This window comes from Periplaneta americana, chromosome 6 (genome assembly GCF_040183065.1).
Source record: "Periplaneta americana isolate PAMFEO1 chromosome 6, P.americana_PAMFEO1_priV1, whole genome shotgun sequence".
NCBI lineage: Eukaryota > Metazoa > Arthropoda > Insecta > Blattodea > Blattidae > Periplaneta > Periplaneta americana.
In genome coordinates, this window is record NC_091122.1 from 114,739,511 (window position 1) to 114,762,942 (window position 23,432).

Here is a 23,432-nt window from a genome sequence, read left to right on the forward strand (position 1 = left end):
CCAACTAAGTCTGAGCAATACAGCTGTCTACATCATTCCTTATCAAGAAATGAAAAATTTAATACCCGGCAAATAGTATTTGAATTTACAATTTAAGCATGCTTTTCTATTTCCTATTCTAAAAGCACCATCTCAGTCACTTGTCTAAAGGGAAACAAAGTAAAAAATGAGGAACTTTGCATCATCAGTAATACTATCACCACTCTAATCACTACTGTCTCAATTGTTTATGTCCACTCCATTTCCCTACATTAATTACAAACGTGTCTATAATATTCTTCATTATTGCGTCCAGTCAAGTAATGACAATACCCAGTTCAATATTCAGTTACATACTTAAGTCTTTGCATAATTAAGTTCTTGCTATCTTTTGAGAGATATTATGCCTGTGTTGTGTGATCTCACGCAGTTCTTGAACTTATTCCACATTAATTCAATAGAATTTAGGTCACACATGTAATTAGACAACTTGACTACTGCATGCTGCTAATATCGAACCAATACAGTATACTGTATTCTTGGGATAAAAATATATTTTAAGTAATGAAAACAGAGTGAATTTCCTCATGTTTTCTCGACAGGATAAAACTAGATCTTCTCAGCGAGTTCAACATCCTTTGTTGGTTACTTTCATATTTAACATGTTGGGAGAATATAGTTGGGTCAGCCAATATGAAACCTAGGGTTGGATAACATACAGTCTATTGTTATTTATTAAATTTAGATAGTATTTACAGAGCTACTACAGAGAAGTGGTATGTACTTGCTTCCACCTGTGTTAACTGGGCCATGGACTTCCCCAACACAGTTATAAATCGGGGGTGCACCAGGGATCGAACCAGGGTCCACAGGATTATAAGTCCAGCACTCTAGCCACTAGATCATCATGGCGGGAAAAACAACATATACTTCTGAATGTTTAATTTTTGTGTCTCTTTTTGCTAACAATCTGCCATTTATTTCTCTGTGATCACTGTGTGCAGGGATCTACTACAGAATAACAACTTTATTCTACGTGATCACAGGGATCCACTATGGAATAATAGTTTTATTCAAAACAGCATTCTAACAGTGCAGAGTTTCGAATTATATTATTTTGTCATTGGAAAAACCAATTAATTATGTTGTTGCTTCAAGCAAGTTGCTAAAGAGCCACCAAGTACAACAGCCTCTTGAAACTCATTCTATAAAAAAAATTTAACTGGTGCTATGCTTAGCATCAGGTTTCACCAACAATGTGTACAGAGCAAGCTACCTTTAATTAGACCTTGACTGAAGGACCTAAAACTTGTCCCAATTTAAAACATTTCTATATCATCTGCAAGAAATGTACGTAATTTACACTTCATATCTATAAAATTGTAATGAATTCAATCTTACAAAACCATTTCATACACCATATCACCACCTGTGAGATTCTGGCTGAGTACATCTGATATATGTCAGAGGAAGAACAATTATTTGTATACATTTGTATACATCTCAAGTCTAATTAGTGTAATATGTTACTACACCTTTTCCAGTTGTATTTCAGAAAATACCAATTGTATTTCAGAAATTATCAAATGTATTTCAGATTAGTCAATTTAATCTCAGAAATTATCAATTGTATTTCAGATTTGTCAATTCAATTTCAGATAGTATCAATTGTATTTCAGATGGTACCAAATGTATTTCAGATTTATCAATTGTATTTCAGATGGTATCAAATGTATTTCAGAAAATAAGCAATGCATTTAAGATTACATAGTCACTTTTATTTCACAAAATAACAAATGTAGGCCTACTTGAGATTTTAACATATATTTTAAAAAATGGAAAATGGATTTAAAAAATCCTCAACTTTATTGCATCTTAGCATCTGACAGGCATATTCACCATAGCTAAAGCTGCAGCTTGATGAATTGTACTGTGTTGTACTGCACGAGCACAATCACCACCAACAATATTGTGTGTGTTGCTTCATCAATTTTACTCTCTAAATTAGCCTACAACACCAGGAGCTATGACGTCAGGAATTCCAAGATAGGTTTTTACGTACATCTTCACTTTACACCAAATGATCTCGACTGGATTTAACACTGGAGAATAAAGTGCCAACCGTAACTTCTGAAATACAAATGATAGTTTCTGAAATACAACTGACAAATCTGAAATAGAATTGATGTTTTCTGAAATACATCAGATACTATCTGAAATTGAATTGACTAATATGAAATACAAATGACAAATCTGAAATACAATTGATATTTTCTGAAATACAACTGGAAAAGGTGAAGTCAGCTATGTATGCAATGGAGGGGGAAAGGAACTGGTCATCCTATTCCATTATCTCCTGGCTTAGTTGCGTCATGAATGACGTCTTGTTGGGTCACTTGCGAGGTTCAAACCTGCCTTTGGACAGTTGACTGAACATCATCATAACACAAACCTATGTTAATACAGTTGCAACGAATTAACATTTTCTCTAGTGTATGGAAGAAATGTAAACTGTTGTTACACACTCATTACCGGAATGTTGTTGGAATTGCTGGTAACAAAAGTGACTGGCAATGTTTGTCACCAGAGCTATTACTGCAATATGACTTACTTCGACTGGGAGATCCAGAAGTTCGGCCATTCTCTTCAGAGTTATTCTTGTGTAGTATTTGGCCATTACACGAATGTTCTGCAAAGGAAAAATTGGACATGAAAACTTTTTATAAGTTTATTTACACAAATACTTTGATCTACCATATTTCTCTGTGTAGCTGCAACCAAATGAAATGAAGTACAGTAGCGCTCAAAACTATTTTGTAATAAGAGTTTTTGGTTGCCAGCACTGTTTATCTACTGCAATAACAAAGTGAGTCGTACTGCTGTGTCAGTTACTAAGGTGCTTCACGTTGCTGTGGTCATGCTGTCTGAATACTCGTAAGTTTTGTTTACATCAATAACACTTTCAATTTCTCTGGCTCATAAGTATTTGGTAATACATTCTACAGACATAAATGTAACATTTTTAGTGTCCTGCATGTAATTACTTGTTCTTATAGATTGAAGGCATGCCGAAACAAAAGGAATATCCAGTGGAATTAAGGGAAGCTGCATTAAATGCCCTTCGACAAGGCAAAACACAGTCCTCTGTTGCCAAGGAGTTTGGTATACCACAACAACTATAGTCGGACCATCGGATCTGTGCCCCCGTAAGATATGCGAACTGAACCCTAATTCCTTCTCAGCCTCGGTAATTCATTTCTCTCCCTGCATTCCTATCTCTCTCTTTTCTATCTCTCTCCCTTTCTGTCCCCCACTACTCACAATTTTGGCCTTCCTGCAGGACAGTTTACAATATTTGCACTTGCAGTCCAGTGTTGTCAACTCAACATGAATACTGTAGCACGGAGTGGCAAAAGAAATATTATTAAGCAAGTACATAATAGCATTTTGCGATGAAGAGAAACAAACAGGTCAATATCTGTTTCCTATAAATCAGGCAACGAAAAGAGCAACTGATATCACAAGTGAGGCTTATTTTATTTCAATTGATTTTGTATTAAAATTACTTACTTAACTAATACTAATAATACAACATTTTATGTAATTTATATAGACAGGTCAGAACTCCTAATAAAGAAAATCAGGAGAGAGGGAGTCTATACAGGAGATGAAAAGCTAGAATCACCAGAGAAGAACAGACCAAGGGAACTTTTAATTATTGTAGATGAAATGAACTGATGTACAGTATTTTGAGAAGAAAGATACAAGAATTTTATACCGTTCAGAAAGAAGTTTGAACATTGAAGAAATTACTGAAGCTTGCGAGAGAAGTAATAATTTCCAATGTTGGAGAGAAAAACTATGGAAAGTGATTTGAGACATGGGTTTTAGGTTTAAAAAATGTAGAAATACAAGATGTATTTTGATTGAAAGAAATAATATTGTAGCATGGAGGACCAGTTATTTATGACACCGTTTGACGGAAGTTTGGCAACATCCCTATTCGGCAAGGTTCGTGGCCTGCTGTTTAACGTGGTGGGAGGAAAGCAGGTGGAATGGAGTGAGTACAGGCGTTAACTTTTCCAAGAACGACAAGAGCGCTGAAGGGGCACAGATCCGATGGTCCGACAATAGTAAGTGTGTGGTATCGGCATTATAAACAAACAGGCAATGTAAATAATAAGCCCCAATCAGGTCGTCCTTGGAAAACTTCAAACAGAGTAGATAGAATCATAAAAAAATAGTCTTCTGCTAACCCACTGAAGTCGGCAATGGCAATACGGAATGATCTGGAAACAAATTATGGATTAAAACTTCATGTTTCAACAGTAAAGTGTTGCCTAAGTACTCAAGGTTTACATGCTAGGTGGCCTAACTGAAATCCACTGATATCTGAAAAAAAAATCGAAAGGCCAGACTGAAGTTCGCAGAAACATATTCCAAGTGGATCTTTCAAGACTGGTCTCGCATCTTATGGAGTGACGAGAGTAAATTTAATCTACTGTACTCTGATGGTATTACGTATGTACTTCGTCCTATAAATGAAAGGAACAACAAGAGGTATCAGGTTCCCACAATAAAGCACGGTGTTGGTAGCGTCACAATCTGGGGTTATTTCTTCAGAAGTGGTATTGGACCTCTGACTGAAGTCGAGACAAAATGGATCATTTTATGTACCGGAATATCCTGGAAGAATATATGGTGCCACATGGAAAGAGATGCATGCCACGGCAATGGATTTTCCAACAGGACAACGATCCGAAACATATATCACCCCATGTCAAAAATATGTTTAAAGAAAAAAAATTAGGATTTTGGAATGACCAAGTCAAGGCCCCGACTTAAACCAATAGAACATCTCTGGGAGAAGTTGGATCGACGTGTTCGTTACAGACAGTACTCCAATAAACATCAATTTTTGGAGATTTTAAGGGAAGAGTGGATGAACATTACAAAGGAACATCTGGAAAATCCAGTGGATTCTATGCCAAGAAAATGTAGTGCTGTCATCAAACCAAGAGGTTATGCAACAAAATACTAAGTTCTTTCTCTCTAAAACAGAAGGATTTATTCATATTCAGTTCATTTCAAAGTAACAAAATACTTTTGAGCTTTTGTCATTCGAAAAATAATTTTTGTTTACATCAGTTTTCATTACATTATGTACACATTAGTGTTACTTGTAAGAGAAATACATGCTCTTTATTACAATTGTTTTATGCCCACATAGTTTCGAAACTGTCATTCATTTAATACTTTTGAGCGATACTGTATATAATTTGTTTACTGTCCTGACTTAAGAAGTTTAAGACCCTGTTAAAAAAAACAAAAGGAAAATCGAATCTTTTCAATTAATTACTTCATTCTTTCATTAGGCTCCAATTCCGGTCTTTTATGTGAGAAACACGTGCTTTAATAATAAGCTATAAGAGCTGCTTCACAGAGGAAACAGTTTTGCATTAAACGAGATTACTGCTGAATCATATTGGCTTCGTCCATGATGCTCAACATTTGATCACTTGTGAATCAGGTACTCGCTTGGAGACTTAGAAAAATTCAAGCGCCAAAAGTTCAGTTCCCCCCCCCCACCCTCAAGGCTACACATTGCTAACTATAGTAGGGAGCAAAGATATTGGCGGGTCGTACTTAGCACATTTTTGCACGTACCACCCCCTCTCTTCTGACCTGTCCATTGGGATGACTGACTGGCAGTGTGTCGATGCGTTCGGGTGTAGTTACTTGCAAGCCAATCATTGGGTATTGAGAGAGTAGTCATTGTAGCTGTTGTCTGTTCACTGTGTACATATTCAAACAGTAATTTTCAATACTAACACTGGAATTGCTTCTGTGCCTAGTTGAGCGACATGTCTAGAAAGGGAGCAGATACGCAGAGCCAAGTGAAAGAAATTATTTATAGTGTTTACGAATACTTAAAAAAACTTTAATACAACAAATTAAAATTTTCGTAATATGATTGAAATTCTGGTTATTAAGAGAATGAGGAGAACAGGAATTAGGTCACTATAAGTTTAAGTGAAATATTTTAAGATCTGATAGTATATTGGCAATATACTCATTGCAGTGAAGTAAATCGTTAAAAACCATTGTGTTGTTATTATTATTATTATTATTATTATTATTATTATTAAATGTGCACTGATGGATTTCATTTAATATAGTATTACTAGCCATTGTTAAGTCAATTATATTATATAAAATAAAACCTGGGTACCGACACAATACTATTTACAAATTATTTACATCGTCAACACCGGTGATTTTACTCACGGGACTGGCTTCATCTTTTCTTGCAACCCTTGTTTTGTTCAAAAGGTCTCTGGTCACTGTTGTCAGTTGGTCATCTGCTGTGATTCTTCCTGCCGGAAGGTCCCTGTTGACTTTCTTTGTCGCAATCCCAGGACCGCTGCCATCAGTTTTGACCTCATTTCTGAACAGCTGTAGCCATTCATCACGACTTCAACTCTTTGTGAAGCGGATGACAATTGGACGCGTCTTCCCTGGCCTGGATGGTATGCGATGTGCTACGCTTACATCATCATGTTGCACCAATTCACTACCACCTATGACTTCCGATATTTGGTCAATGACTTCATAAGTTGATTGTTCATCGATCTCCGGAACTCCAAATAGCATTATATTGTCTCTGCGTGTGTACTGCTGCAGATCACTCACTTCCTGTTTGAGATGGTCATTTTCTTGCACTAACCTCTTCATCTCCTCCTGCGTGGAGTTGAGTTCATGTCTTGTGTGCACCGATTCCTTTCTAAGACTGTCGAACTTGGAAGATATGAATTCAACTGATTTTCTTAGTTCATTCACCTTAAAATTCGAATGCTATTCGATATCAGTATAGTAGTTATAAAATCATGTCGCATATTGTATACCAGTAGTTTGTATTATAACAAATGAAGTGTTCACATGTGCTGTTGTTTAATGAAATAATTATAATACTGCGCACAGAAATTACACTAAATACTGACACACAGTGTTTATATATATATTAATAAACACTATTTCGATGTTACAGACTTTAGGTTACGTAGCGAGGAGTGAAAGATGTTTCGGAAGCGACCCTTCAAAGAACGTTTACAGCTAAAGTAGGGGTGGAACGTGGTTTGGGTTAGTATGAAGGGGTATACCTCCATCCGCCAATATTCCTGCTCCCTACTATAACTACTACCTCTTACATGAATTTAATCTACTGCATGATGTCACTTTTCTTTCCTCATAGGACTGAGAATTCATAAACCAACATGTCTCTAATTTATCAATATCTGTGATGTGGAAGTAAATCTTATGTTCCTAAACAGTACAAGAATATCAACATTGCAGTCATTTGCAACTACTGAATCTTGATAATATACTTCCTGTTTCTTATAGCATGTGAATCCACTTTGTTGTACTTACATGTTCGACAACTCTACTCCTCAAATCCTTCCACCTCTTCTGACCTTCCTCAGTGCTGGGATTGAAGACATCTGTAGCTTTGCACGTAGCAGAACCTTGCTTCAATTCCTTTTCATAGATTTCACACAAACCTGACCATTTTATGAGCTCTGGGTTGATGAACAAACGTAACAACTCTCTGTAAACACAACCATATTGATTACATGTTATCAGAAATTTAATATTTGGCTTAAATACTCATAAAAATACCTCCACCTCTTCTGTGAGACAAAGATCTGCAGACATCTTCCAGTTATATTTCAGATCTGAGTGTTCCCACAGTGTAATATTGAGCATTAAAAGATCTTACGAAATCTTGAGTGCACCAGGGTAAATTTCTAATTGGAGGGCAATCACCTGACTTCATCAAAATTCCTTCTACTAGTAAACAGAAGGCGGTGGCTTATGTGTAACCCACTTATGAGGTTGGGATGCCTGAAAGGCGGAGTTACATTGCCCTTATGATATAGTAGGAATGATAATAATTATTTAGCGCCAGGAGAGGTCTTAAATTTACACTTAACCTAAATTCCAGACCATGGAGAAACACAGGAACAGTTCCCAGGGGTTTAAATATAGTGACAAGGATACTGACAATCACTGTCACCTGAAGAGACATCTGCAAATCAGTGATTATCTCATGAGTGTATGATATGGGGAAGAAGTTTTCTTACATGTCCTGCTCCAAGGCCCTGAAATGTATAAGACCGATATAATTCTCTTGTGGACTGCTAGTTAGCTAAAAAAGGTTTTAAAAAATATTATTAAGCCAGTCAATTTACACAAGTTTACAATTGTCTCTCGGTTATTTACTTATCATATAAGGATAGAAGTGCAGTGGATCAAATTAATAGATCTAAGTGCTAAGTCCATTCTAGGTCACCCTGAAGGAGGAGTAACAGGACAAGCAGAAGAGAAAGAAGAGGAAGAAGGGAAAGAAGAAGAGGAAGAAGATGACGACGACGATGGAGAGTTGTTGGAATGTCACAGGGGAACCGGAGCACTCAGAGAAAACTCCTGTGTTACTTGGACCAAAGGCTTCGCCAACATAAGTTATAAATTCAATGTTAGGCAGAATTTGAACCCAGGCTCCCAGGCTTTTAAGCCCAGTGCCATAATGCTGAGCCATTGTGGAAATCTGAATTTCAAAATGTTGTTTAAAGCTTAAATATATCATTAAATGTTAGCAGCGAAACATCAAATCATTCTATAATACCTGCATTCACATTTATTTCTCAGAATGGTACATCCTGCAGTTAACTTACTGTGCATTCATTTGCAGTTGCTTCTGTAAAATCAGTGGTGGATATTGCTCATTCTCATTAACCTGTCACTGATAAGTAGAGCAACCCAAAACCATAAAAAGCATAACAGCACTTTAGACATGTGGCTGACATCTTGAACATGATTTTGGTTATCTAGGAAAAACTAATTTTATAAGCATAATAAAGCATAATTTTACAAATAAAGCATAAAAGCATAATATGTAAAAAAAAAAGCTCAAATTCTTGGAATATTAACTGTTTGTTTAATTGTTAGTCTAAATATTGTTTATATTTGTTGTAACCAATAATAAAAAATTCCACCAACAATGCTTTTCAGCAATTGACATCTTAAAGAAAATAAAACTGCAATTCTGTGAGAATGAGAAAACAATGTTATTGGACAGTGCACAATCTGAATCAGACCAGTTCACATCTATTGAATACCAAAAGGTAAAGGTAAAGGTAAAGGAATCCCCGTAACATGCCATGGAGGCATTTGGGGGGCATGGAGGTAGAGCCCCATGCTTTCCATGACCTCGGCACTAGAATGAGGTGGTGTGGTCGGCACCACGTTCTGACCGCTTTTTACCCCCGGGAAAGACCCGGTACTCAATTTTATAGGAGGCTGAGTGAACCTCGGGGCTGTTCTGAAAGTTTGGCAACGAGAAAAAATCCTGTCACCACCTGGGATCGAACCCCGGACCTTCCAGTCCGTAGCCAGCTGTCTATTGAATACCAGCATGTCAAAATCATGGAAGTGTAGTACAGAGGATTCGTGAGTTTTCTTCAGATTACTCTGTGGGTGAAGAAGGGAAACTTATGTACTTTATGTTCGGAGTGTATTAATTTTGAAAAGAAGTCTTAATAATCCGTGGCGCTACAGCCCGTAAAGGGCCTAGACCGACCAGCCGGCTGCTGGCCTGACGCCCACATGCCGAAACATAGGTGGACGATCATCCAACCAGAATGGAGGTATCGTGTGGTTAGCACAATGATCCCCCAACCATTATTTCGCTACCTATCGTAGCTCCCCAAGTGCATCATGATGCTGGGTGGGCACCGGTCTCGTACACTGACTGACCGAAATTTCATGAGAAAATTTCTTCCCCATGAGGACTCGAACCAGAGCGCATTCCGTAACGCGAGTCCTAGGCAGGATGCCTTAGACTGCGACGCCACAGTGCGAGACGAAAAGAAGTCTTACTTCACTTTTATAGATGTTTCCACTTTCAGCGGTTGCCTTTTATTCCCCTTTTCCATACCGCTGCATACCGTCTCACTTCCCTCACTGATTATTATTATTATTATTATTATTATTATTATTATTATTATTATTAAAATTAATTGTGTAAGTGATAAAATGGCATTTCCATATAGCATTTGACTGAAGTTTATAGATATGAAAGAAACTTTTATTTATAAAATTCATAACATTAATAAATATGTATATAAGTAAGTTATTTTGAATATTTGGATTCCTTTATGTATGGTAAGCAGAAATGATGATAAAGCATAATTTGCGATAAGACAAAGCAATTAATTAACAACAAAAATAAAGCATAATATGGGTTGCTCTACTGATAAGCAATTTAATGATGTAAACAATAAATAAGAAATGCATAAATATAATTGTGATGATCATGCCAAAACTTCTGAACAATTTTTTAATTCCTCACTTATTCTAAAGCTTTGTTATTTCCATATCAGGCACATTTTTTAAAATAAAATTCTTCTACACAATCCTAACTTTCTCTACATATACAAAGACTTGTCATTATTTTTCAAGTGCCTTTACACATTTTTTCAGTAGGAGTGGATAAATTCAGGACCTACCCAATGGTATCTGCACAGACTAGCATGTGATGCCAAGTTCTGCCACTGTATTGTACCAATGTTGGTAGCAAAGGGATAAATAGCCCATTTTTCTGCAGACTGAGAGGGCAGAGCCAGCCTGTGCTTTTCTTACTTGTACATAGTTATCTCCTCCAGCAGCTTGTCTTCGAGGACACGATGTGTGAGATCAGCTTGCTCGTTGTCATAAGGGGCCAGCACCAAGTACAGCACTACGTTCTGAAGCACTTGGTGGCGCTGGGCCGCATCTTCTTGGACTGATGGTGTATTCAATACTGCACGGTAGTGTTTGCACGTTGCCAAGTACGAGCCCTCATGCTGATCCAACTCTATCATCAACCTATAAGTAATATCATCAAATATCACACAATCTGTCTGCATCATTAAGAAAATGACACTGCATTATTGCAGCAATGTTGAAATGAGAATGACAGAAGGAAATTAAGCACTCAAAAGGGGAGATCACGATCTAAAAAAGTGACATTAATATGAAATTCATATCTCATTGGGACTTGAAGGTTAAAGTTCAATACATTTTTAAATAATAAATGTAGACAAACAGCCATTTTCTTAAAAAAAAAATAAATAAATAAAAAATAAAAAAATTATCAGGAAGGTAACAAATACTTTCTCTTGTGTTTAACTCATTTTTAGTAAGAATTCAGTTTTTTATCATGTAGTGAATACTATCATTGTTTATAGTCCATTTTCTTGAACTACAGACATACCAAAAGTAAACAGCTTAATGTACACTCAAGTAAAAATAGAAACTTTCGTTTTCTGAATTGCATACAAAAGATATTACTTGTCTTGCAATCTCAAAAGTTAAGACAAATCATACATCATGTACAGAGTGGCCCACCGAAGTGTTGTCCAACTAGAAAATGGGTCACAGTCCTGCCATCTATCCGCAATATGCAGAACCCGAATCACGTAAAGTGAAGTGGGTAGGCATTGGATACATACATACTTCATTTATGAATAATTCATAATGTACAATGAATTATTGTACAGCTTAAACAGAAATATTGGGTCATTCAAATGAGACCCGGCCATCACTAATAGAAGAAAATAAATTAAACTTACTGCTTAATATGTGTATATACTCATTTATGAGGCCTTGCTGTCCTCACTGAATAATCAGTGACTATGTAGTCAACATGTAGATACCTATTATTGGAGAAAAATTCGCTCCAGCACCGGGAATCGAACCTAGGACCTTTCAGCTTTGCGTGCTGAGCTCTATTTCCATCTCAGCTATGCTGAGACCGGATGTTGACTACATAGTCATTGATTATTCAATGGGGATATATATATATATATATGTATCATTATTAACAGTGATTCAAAAACTGTTGTCGAAAATGTTATTTAAACATGCACTCCTGCATACATGACTTATATGTCTAAATGCAGGTAAGCCAAGCTTAGACGACCTCACTCACACCACTCTGCTGACTCGTGCCTTATCCAAAACATAATAAATCATACTGTGCATGTCTGCTACAGTCGCGACGTTGTTATTCCCGGCGTGACTCCTCCTCTTTGCTTACGTCTTAGAAAGAGAAGGCTCTATAAAGTCTAGGTAGGTAGTATCATTCGCCATTTTTGTTCTTTCGTTCCCGAGCTACCATACGAGGAATCTATTTGCCACACCGTTAAATATTATCATGTCGTAGCTCCTATGATAATAAATCAAACACACTGTAATTCAGCAAATAATTGAGCGGCAAATAACGTCTTCATGTGCTTTCTGCGAACGCCAACGAAAGAGCCAAAATGGCGGGCGATTATATTAAGTATTTATCGAGCCTTAAGAAATGAATAACGTCTTCATAAGCAAATCACAAGATGCACACGTTTAAATGTAGCCGACCTGCAACACGATTGGCTGCCGGAAATTAGAGCGACGGGACTACAGTTATGCATTATCACGAGCCTATCGTCGGACAGTACAAAAGAATTGTGGCGAAGTCGTATTTGAAATTCTACACACTGTCACCTGTATACACATTAACATTTGTGGCAAGATAAGCTGACCTCTCTACTGGGGCTAGACCGTCTATGTTTGGCAGTACTGTTGTAAAACAATTCAGTCAACGGATGCGGCCAACTGCATAACATACACATCGAGAGCATGTTGACGTGACTTCTTTCCTCTGAGCTGAGGTCGTCTAAGTTTGGCGAGTACAATAGTAGGCCATTGATGATACAGAGGAGGAAAGTTCAGTCGGCACCATGAATCGGGTCTCAGCATAGCTCAGACGGAAAGAACACTCAGCCCGCAAAGCTGAGAGCTCCTGAGTTTGATTTCCGGTGCTGGAACTAGTCTCTTCCTTAGTTATTTTTCCAGAGGTCCGCAGAATATGCTCCTTTTTCTATTTAAAGCTTCCTTTGCCATTGCTATCCTCCTTCTGACTTCCTGGCAGCAGCTCATGTTACTATCTATAGTATATCTCAAGTATTTCAAGTTGTCCACTTGGTACACTTCATTTCGAATTCGCAAGTTTACCTTCTTTACTTTTCTTCCTAAGACCATGGTCTTAGTCTTGTTTCCCATACTGCTCACAGCTGTCATTAGTTTAGCTTCAGTAGCATGTACTTTAGGATCGTCTACTCTTCTGCTAAGAATGCTATATCATCAGCAAATCTTATGCACTTTATTCTTCTTTCTTCTATTATCACCCCTTCCATGTTCTGAAAACAGTTCTTCACTAAATCCTCCAAGTAGATGTTGAACAGGTTAGATGATAAAGTGCATCCTTGTCGTACTCTTCTCCCTATTCCACTTCCCTTTGACATTTCTTTTCCTATCCTGATTTTGACTCGTTGTAATAGGTACTAATATAAAATATTTTAATACAAAATCATATTATCTTGATGTACTGTGAATATGGGTCCTGTACAGTAGCAGCATAGTCTCAAGTTGTTGTTGTTTTCTAATGCCAGGCGTTTGACAATAAAGTCATTTGACCTCTTGCACTCCAATATTTTTCAAAGATATTATCATGGTCAGCCATTGAAGCACAGATTTTGAGGTGTTCCGAATCGTTTTCTTGGTTTGAGTTGCACAATGGACAGTTAGGGGACAGATATATTCCAATTCTATGCAGGTGTTTGGCCAAACAATCATGGCCTATTGCCAATCTAAATGCAGCTACAGATGATTTTCGTGGTAAATCGGGAATTAACTGTGGATTATGATGCAGAGAGTTCCATTTTTTCCCTTGAGATTGTGTTATCAAATTTTGTTAGTTGAAGTCTAAGTATGTAGACTTAATAAATCTTTTCACAGAGTAATACGTAGATTTAGTAACAGGTCTGTAAGTAGCAGTGGTGCCCTTCTTTGCTAAAGCATCCACATTCTCGTTTCCCAGGATTCCACAATGGGATGGTATCCATTGGAATACAATTCTTTTATATTATTTATTTTTTATATTCTTTATTCTTTTATTCAGCAGTCTTAAGTACGCATCGGTAACCTATGGCACACATGCTAAGAGTGGTATGTGGAACCATATTCAATGGCACACTGAGTGAATTATAATACATTCATAAAAATAACATTTTAAGAAAAAAGAAACACTGAATTCTTTTAATGCTATTTCTGTATTTCCATCCTTTCAAAACAAAAGTTATTAAAATTGGTACAATGATGGAAAGTTTGATACAAACTGACTGAGTGTGAAGTAACAGTGTCTGTCCTTGATGGAGTTCTATTTTAGTCTTATGCTTCCCTTTCTCCCAACCACCGCTTATCGGCACTCCCTCTAGTGTTCTCAGACCTAGCTGTGAGTTGTGAGTTGTTGCACGTTCAAGTCAGTACAATCCATGGAACGTTACACAAAAGTTTATATTGTTATTAAGTAATACGGTGCTGTTCAAATGACTCAAAACACAAAAGCTTGATATATGCTTGTCTCAAGACTTCTGGACAAACGAATTTGGATTCATACAACAAAATGATCTTGTTGTTTGTGTCGTGAAACTGTCATGTGCCATGCCATGTACAGATACTATCAAACTAAACATCAATCCATGTTAAAAAAAAACTCTGAAGAGAAAAGTGAAGCCATATTCTGGCTATAAAAACAAACTATTACTTTTAGTCAAGTAATTAGAACCAAAAATAAAGCTATTGAATGTAATTACAAAATAGCTCAGTCTGTACCTTTCACATATGGAGAATACTTCAAGGAAACTTACTTGAGTAGTGCTGAAAATCTGTTTAGTTATTTGCCAAATAAAGAAATAATACTTTCTCGGATTCTGTTTCTGCGAGATCAATCAAGAGACACATAACTGATATGGCTGAAAATGTGACGGTGAAACAGACAATCACGTTGCAACAATCTGTTGTATTTAGTGTTGCTCTTGACAAAAGTGTCGATGTTAATATGTGGCATGCATAGAAATAGTTTCGTGATATTGTGATGACCATATTTATGAAGAACTGTGTTCCTTGGTACAGTATCTCTTGATGTTACAACCAATGGAGATAACATTAAAACTGCATTTATAAGCTATTTCGACAATCAGAACATTAACATAAATAAAACTGTGATGCTGATACCACCTGTGAAATGGTCGGAAAAAGCAAAGGATTTGTTAAACTTTTTAGGATCATATTGGATGTAAAATATCGAGCTTTCTTGGCATCCATTACAAAAATGTAGCTGATGCCTGGTCTGAAGCATCATGCCTAGGACTTGTGTTGCATGCTGGTTCGAGTCCTTGTGGAGAAGGGATTTTCTCATTAAATTTTCGCCCAGCATCGTGATGAATTTGGGGAGTTAAGATTGGCAGCAAAATCCAGTTACGAAAACCAGTTATAACAGCTGCGGGGATCACTGTGCCAACCAAATGACATTTCCATTCTGATTGAATGATCGTTCACCTCTGTTGAGGCATGTGGACATGAGGCCAGTAGCCGAACTTGGTCCTTCATAGGCTGTCACACCACAGATTAGGCTACTTTACTGTGAATATGGGGCACTATTATGTACAATATTGTTCTTTGTTTAAAAGTTAGCCTACAACAATGTTTTGGTTAGTATCGTAATGATGTTCACACTGATTTCATATTTACAATGTGATGAACTGCAGTTTAAAGCAGTGTGTGCGTGTGTGTTGTGTGAGTCATTATCAGAAAAATGGGGAAAAATTCATTATCAACAGTAATCTCACTAGACGTTTTGATTTATCTAGAGAAAATCAAAACTCGAGTGGGATTTAATTGACTATTACACGATTAGAAGAAAGTATATAAAGATTAGAAGTAACGAAGTACTCCAATACAATAAAATATTGACTTACGAAAATACAACTGTCTTCAAATGTATTATTGTACCATCTCAACATTACAAATATTACGCTAGATGCATGCTAGATGGCAGTAGTGTCTTTATACAGACACTGTAATGATTACTATTCAATAAATCTTAATATTAAACAATCTCTGATACGTGACTATCCATAATATCATATAGCAGAAGTTCTTTTTATCTTCTCAGAGCAGAAGCTATAACATAACCTAACTAATATACACAAGTGTTAGAAAAGTTTTAATTAACGACGATGACATAAAAAATAAACATGAATAATTTTAAAAGGAATAATTATTGAATGTACAATTTTCAAATTTGAATGTGGCTGGTGGTTCAATTGATGTTATATTGGACGTGTGCATAATAGAAGTGGAACTCGTTGATTTAGGCCTACATGGTGTATTCAACTTATTTAGGATTTCCGAATGGTGCTCTTCATTTATTTGTAAATCGGATTTCAGAAAATGCATAGGTATGATCAGTGATTTTTATTAATTCTTGTTCTTGAATGCCAATGCGAGTCATATTTTAAACTGCTGTGCATCGACTAGAGTGGTTTGTAATTATATATATATATATATATATGACGTCCAGACCAGCGCAGTTTCAAATGTTGGCAAACAAAGAAACAAATGCTAGGGACGCGATAAAATTGTGCGATAAGCAGCCATGATTGGTTGAAATACGTCCTTTCGTACAGTTTTATTGGTCAAAAGTAGTATGACGTAGTAAGAGTGTAATAGTCAAAATAAAACAATTCATATATGAAGATATGAAGAAAAAGCAGAAAAAACACTTCATGTAACATGTCTGTGGTGTTTAGATAATGCCTGGTATTAATGGACATAAAGCATTCTTTCCCCTGGTGGCCAGCTTTCAAAGTGACTTTTCATATAACTCAGATGGTTTTCCCATTTCGTGTATCAGGCATATGAAATTACTCGTGCTAACCCACTAGCTGGCAGCTTCAGCTCCTTTTGCACAGAAAGTGGCTATGAAACGTTTTTCCTGTCTGGTCTTCAATGTCATCTTCAGGACACATTTTTTTTACCATGAAATTTACTTTTGAATTGTCACATCCAATTTTTCTATTTTCCATTATTGTCATGTGCCTTCAAGTATAAGAACTCAAAATCTGTGAAGATATATAAAGTTCAATAAACACTTTAAAAACTCAGTTTTTAGTCACCTTCATTACTTACCGATAGAATTTCAGTTTCAAATCCTGTGTTCCTTCATCATCAAAAAATTTTGTGTTGATCTTCTTGGATATAATCTGAGTTCGAATGTAGTCTTTCTTAGCAAGACAGAGTCGCATCTGTTCCAAAATTAGCTCAACCTGATTACAGAAAAAAAAATGAAATTAAAAATAAAAAAAGTATGGTAAAGAAACTGTAAGACAGTTAACTTCATAATGGCTATTACAAAAAAAAAAAATCATTTTATGGACTGCAACTAAAATGGTTCGCAGCTTTAGAGTATCATAAAAAAAAACTCATGTTTTGCATTTATGTAATCAAACAAATTTTGAAGTGATATATGGTTTCAACCTCGCAGTCGAAATTTATTGTATATTTTCGAAAATTTTTTTGGCAAATTGCACCTGCTCCAACTCCATTTACCTGGTCCAAAAGACAGCCACCTATATAAAAATACTTCCAATCATTTTTCGCACATCTTCTATTTACTCTTACTTGAGTAATGGCCTTCGTTTCTTCAGCACTTATATCCATCTTATTGAAGATTTAATCTAGGTCAAGACATCAGACATCAATTTTTTTTTATTGGTATTACATTCCCCCCCCCCCTCCCCCTAAGTTTTAATACTTCTTGTATGAATTTATATTGAGTCTTTCCAGATCTACCATAATTGGTTTATTGAAAATTATTACTGAAACGGCTTTAATGGAATAGTTTTGACTGTACCAATTATGAAATGTAAGATGGTTTTGTGACCATTCTAGTATTGCTTATTAACTGATGAGGTTATAGTTTTTTACCATAACACTGTCGCATGGGCTTAATGTGCATATTGGTCTGCCATGGCATAAAAGAATATCCTATGGGTGACAAAAGAAGGGAACTGTCCATGGACAAAGTTAAGTCGTCCAGCCAGGTTCTATGGACCCAATGACTGAAGAAGTGTACCATTCCATTCATACTGGAAATTTAAGAGTGGATGATACAACTGCCAACTCTTAAATGCAGAGTGTCCTTAATAACACGGTTTTAATGTAGTTTGCACATAAGTATGTTGCGTCCTGAAGCAAAATATTCTGTAGTAAAAGTTCACAATCAGGTCTCAATGTGGGGAGAAGAGGGTGCCTTGGAAGTGAAAAAGGATGAAGCTGTGAAGGTATTACAATGGAATTCAAGAGGTTTCAGTCATGATAAGACGACAGAACTTATAAAAATATTGGATAACAAAGATACAGATACTTTTGGTATCATGAAGGCTAACAGATCAGATTCGATCAAATGAAACCTTTTAGTGTAAAGGAATGTACAGATCAAATGAAACCTTTTAGCGTAAAGGATTGTACAGATCAGATTCAATCAAATGGAATCTTTTAGCATAAAGGAATATATATATCGTCGTCGTCGTCATAAGCCTTCATGTATTAGACCCCAGTGAATTTTTATTTATTTTATTGGATTATTTTACGATGCTCTACAACATCTGAGGTTATTTAACATCTGAATGAAATGAAGGTGATAACGCCAGTGAAATGAGACCAGGGTCCAGCACCGAAAGTTATCCAGCATTTGCTTGTATTGGGTTGAGGGAAAACCCTGGAAAAAATCTCAACCATGTAACTTGTCCCAACCGGGATTCGAACCCGGGCCACCTGGTTTCCTGGCCAGACGAGCTGACCGTTACTCCACAGGTGTGGACCCCCCAGTGAATCTATTACAATCTCGTGCCAGCGTTTTTTAAGGGAATGTACAGTAAAGCTCGGTTCAGACAGTGCATGTTTCTGTGATGGATTCCAAGGTGGCTGCGCGGATGGGTAGCCTGCGTGCTCACTTGCCGGAAGTAATGCACTCTGGTGGCTCCGTGGATGGCTAGCTTGCTGGATTTCGAGGGTAGGTTTTTCGTGATGGTTTGCAGGCTGGAACCAAAGATGATCATATAATATCACCTCTGAAACCATGTCGCCATGTTCGTTGTTTTCCAACTAAACCTGGTTTTTTCTATATTCCTTGGTTTCTAAGAAACAACAATTAAATATCGGACCTTAGCTGTTTTGCACTTATGGCTTAATTACTTTATTACGACATTTACTATTAATGTAGGACTTCAGTTGTTTTCCATTCACGGTTTAGTTTCTTTTTGACCATGAGTGTTGGCAACAGATGAAACAGCAGATGATTTTCCAATTTGAACTGTGAAAAGAGCCAGCTCCATGTGAACAACTACCGTCACCGTAGGCAACACGGGAGCCAGCAAGTGAGCACGCAGGGCAGCCATCAGTGCAGCCACCTTGGAATCCATCACAGAAACTTGCACCGTCTGAACCAGGCTTATTCTACAAAAGAACTAGACCAAAGGAAACACCATTTTTTCCTTTTACAATTCTGTACTACGAATATTATAGATTTCTAAGCACATGATTTTACTTTCTGGCACCCAATAGTTTTCTTATATAACCTAGAACTATTCACCTGTTGAACAAAGTAGTGAATAGATGTACTGGTACCATAATGTCCACATCAGTGCACTTTCTTACTTGTGCGGTCCAGGCCTCCAAAGGGTAATATGTTGCCTATCCATAATTCACCTCTATTACGTTATTCATAAAGTAATTCATCTGGACACATGGAAAAACTTAAATACTTACATTACTTGTCCCATCAGCACGTGCTTCATTAGCTGAATGGCTAATGTATCTAGCACGATTTCCAGAAGACACAAATCGAGACTACAGATTTTTTATTACATATCTGCCTCTGTGTAACGTCACAATTTGTTATGAGGGGGAAGAGAGCTAGCAAAAGGTTGTGCTGCTTTTTAATTAATACTCTGACGTCCATGACCAAGATAAGCCACACTAGCACAGATATGACACAATATCTGTACCACAGGTATGTAATTAATAACAACAATTTGGAATTAAATATATGTTGTGATTTCTGGAATACAGTTGAGATACACAGATCAGAAGATACGAAAATTAAATTAAATTATGGTTTATTTAACAACGCTCGAAACTGTCGAGGTTATAAGTGTCGCCGATGTGCCGAATTTTGTTCTGCAGTTCTTTTACATGCAAATAAATCTACTGATGTGAGCCGATACATCCATTCATTGCTACACTGATACGTACAAGAGGTGAATAAAATTCTAGGTTATTCTGTAGAAAGTATTTTGTGCCACAAAGTAGAACCACATGCTTAGTACTCTAAAATATTCATTGTAAGCAATTGTAAAAGAAAAGATGATGTTTCTTATAGTCTAGTTCTGTAAATTTACCGAATATACAAATTACTTAATTACTACGAAAAATAGCTAGTGGAATTCTCATTACTATAAAAAACACATTGCAATATGAATTGTTTAAATTGATGGTGTATAAGTTGTAGAGTTTCAAAGAAATTGTACGACAAAGAAATCATTTTAAATCACTACTTCTAACTGAATATATTACCTTTTCTCGCTTCTCCATGGAACCGTATGTTTCAACTTGCAGTTCCTGTATAATGTTAGCTGCTTCTATAATATTTCCTTCATCTTCTTTCATTTTTGCCAGTTTATGTGTTAATCGTGCCCTCTCAACTTCAACATAGATCTGAGAATGTAACAAAAGTCACATGGTCAATAGTATACAAAATGTTCCAGTATATAAATATAAACATTTTGGGAATGTAAAGTAGAGGTCGAAAAAAGACTGAATACAATGATCACTTTCAGAGAAGTAGTATAAAATAAACAAACTATTTTTCTCGCTACACGAGACTGTTTACAGTTTACACATGATGTTCCTGCAAATTTCACCATTAAGTAATGAATTATCTCAATACCGCCTACCAAAACAAATGGATAAGTCAAGGAGGTAAATATATTTACCTTTCCTTCGGTAACATTTCGCAATGTGTCTATTAATTTGATTTTTGTCTCCTTGTTGGGAGTTTGATCAACGTAAGTACAGCATTCCTGAACCATTTTTGCCACAGCTTGTTTAAGTTGACTGCGACGTTTGGCTAATAAGGCAATATGCTCATTAAGTGCACTCCAATTCTTTGCTTCAAAACAGATCTGTACGATTGCTACCAACACACGACCTGTAGAGATCATGTCTGCTCCCTGAAAATGTAATAACAGAAAATTTAGGTCAATCATCTGCAAATTTATTTTAAAAATTAAAACACTAAGTATATGGTTACCTCACTACAATTATCTTAAAACACTAAAATAAGCAGATTTCTGTGTGTTTGTCGAATGCGCATCATCATGCTTACGAAAAGGCACTTTTCAGTGTCAGTAATTTATTTTGTGTGCATAAGTTGGAATTTTGGAAGAAGAGGGAAAGTAAGGTAATGGTGTTCTGAAATCTACCTATCTATACTAATAATAAATCTGTAGCCGAAATTTTTCGATTTTCCAAAAATAATTGGTACTAACATATATAATTAACCACCCTGAAACCGAAAATCGCTTTTTTGAAATTTTTGTTTGTATGCCTGTCTGTCTGTATGTTTGTTACCTTTTCACGCGATAATGGCTGAACGGATTTCGATGAAAATTGGAACATTAATTAAATTCGTTGTAACTTAGATTTTAGGCTATATGGCATTCAAAATACTTTATGTAAAAGGGAGGTTATAAGGTGGCCTGAATTAAATAAACCGAAATATCTCGCTTACTATTGATTTTTGTGAAAAATGTTACATAACAAAAGTTTCTTTAAAAATGATTTCCGATAAGTTTTATTCCAGGAAAAATTTTGATAGGACTGATATTTAAGGATATACAAGAGTTTTAAAATAACAATACAATACATTTCCACCGCCGCCTCAGATTATAGTGTTGTTCCTCAACTGCTATGTGCAAAATATTAATTTTTTTTAGTAGGAAGAAAAGCAAATTTATTCATTCTATGGCAGTAGTGCATAGGAGATCGTGAATTCTTATATTTTTACACAATCAGCTCTATTAATTTGGAGTGATTTATTAAAAGATGCATTCAAGACTAATGTAGAAAAATGTTAAACGAATTATATTTGCATCAAATGATTGTTCACTGGACCAAAATGATGGCATTTTAATTATTTAAATACAATTTAAATTAAGTAGCATATTAAACGATTTATTCTTCTATCAAACACGAATGTTCCCTGGACCCAATGCTCTATTTTAATTATGTAATTACTTTATATTTATTTCTAATAAGTGCAGCGGAGCGCACGGGTACAGATAGTCCATAATAAAACTACTACTCACCGTCCTAGTTTGCTTTTCGAGGGCCAACAGTGTGTCCAGTGCATCATGCATCTTTCCTTCTTTTCCTAACTTCTGACATTCTGGTATTTTCTCGTCACATGTGGAGCTATAATCAACTTCCATCTTCACTATACGTCCAGAATCTGTTGCATTTTCTCCCATTTTGTTGATATTTATTACAATCCCTGTAATACAAAAATAAAATATTAATAAAACATATAACAGTTGCAAAATGTTACAGTGACAAGCAACTTCCTTCACATACTTACAAAAGAAAATGAGATCACTGCCTAATATGGGGCATAACCTACGAATGACAGTATCCAATGAAATTTACATATTATGAATTCCAACACGGCTAATTCATTTTATATGTAGAACCTCAGTTATTACATTTACTAGAAATAAATCAAATTATCTGCAGAACATCCGGCTTTTAACCTTTCGTGGTTAATCAAATGCGCTTGTCAGCTTCCGTTTTAACTCCAACAAGCTACGTTCCGCTTAGAACCGCTCTGAAATTCACCTTCATTGTCCCTCTTTACAAATATCTATAGATGCAAATAATATCATTCATTGATATTCTTCAACTTGCCATGTAATTTTATGCAAAGCCAAATACACGCACATTATTTTATTTCACTTACCTCAGCAAATATTCGGTATCGCTCAAACAGTTGTATTCAGATGTTTAATGACAATCACTGAAGTCTGAACCAATCGTACCAATAATGAGTTTCCGTAGGGATATTTTATCATCTTATGAAGGGCCTAAAGGGAAGTTTTTGCAATTTTACAACTACCAACCAAGCCATGAATCTAGAATTCTAGAAAAACAGAAATTATCTGCGGTCATTATTTGAAAATACAAGTGGATACTTGTTCCCTCCCGATCAATAACTGATATTCATACTTTCAATGTTTCTTTATTATGTATTGTTTGTTGCAGTTTATTGTAGGAAATTATTTGTTATAAGTTGTGATAGAATTTTTAAATTTTAATTACACTGTATTTACGTGTGTTTTATTATATTATTATGCACAATGAAGTTCAAAGGTATCCGACCTAAGATTTTATGATCGTATAAGCGAACTTTCCAA

The 23,432-nt window shown here is 36.0% G+C and overlaps 1 protein-coding gene across 2 annotated transcripts in view; it reads right to left on the reverse strand.

The window, feature by feature from the left end:
• Nucleotides 1-23,099, reverse strand: part of Rpn5 (regulatory particle non-ATPase 5) — a 30,257-nt gene extending 7,158 nt beyond the window's left edge. Inside the window, exons 1-8 of one of the 2 annotated variants that reach the window (XM_069828763.1) lie at nucleotides 22,979-23,099; nucleotides 22,332-22,516; nucleotides 20,958-21,194; nucleotides 20,539-20,679; nucleotides 17,092-17,228; nucleotides 10,678-10,902; nucleotides 7,408-7,585; nucleotides 2,591-2,668 (exon numbers count right to left, since the gene is read on the reverse strand). In XM_069828763.1, coding sequence (XP_069684864.1) covers nucleotides 2,591-2,668; nucleotides 7,408-7,585; nucleotides 10,678-10,902; nucleotides 17,092-17,228; nucleotides 20,539-20,679; nucleotides 20,958-21,194; nucleotides 22,332-22,493 — 1,158 coding nt within the window. In that variant the 5' untranslated portion in view covers nucleotides 22,494-22,516; nucleotides 22,979-23,099. Of the gene's footprint in view, nucleotides 1-2,590; nucleotides 2,669-7,407; nucleotides 7,586-10,677; nucleotides 10,903-17,091; nucleotides 17,229-20,538; nucleotides 20,680-20,957; nucleotides 21,195-22,331; nucleotides 22,517-22,600; nucleotides 22,739-22,978 lie in introns of those variants that run through there. The other variant, XM_069828764.1, reaches the window with a different exon arrangement.
• Nucleotides 23,100-23,432: the final 333 nt, after the last annotated feature.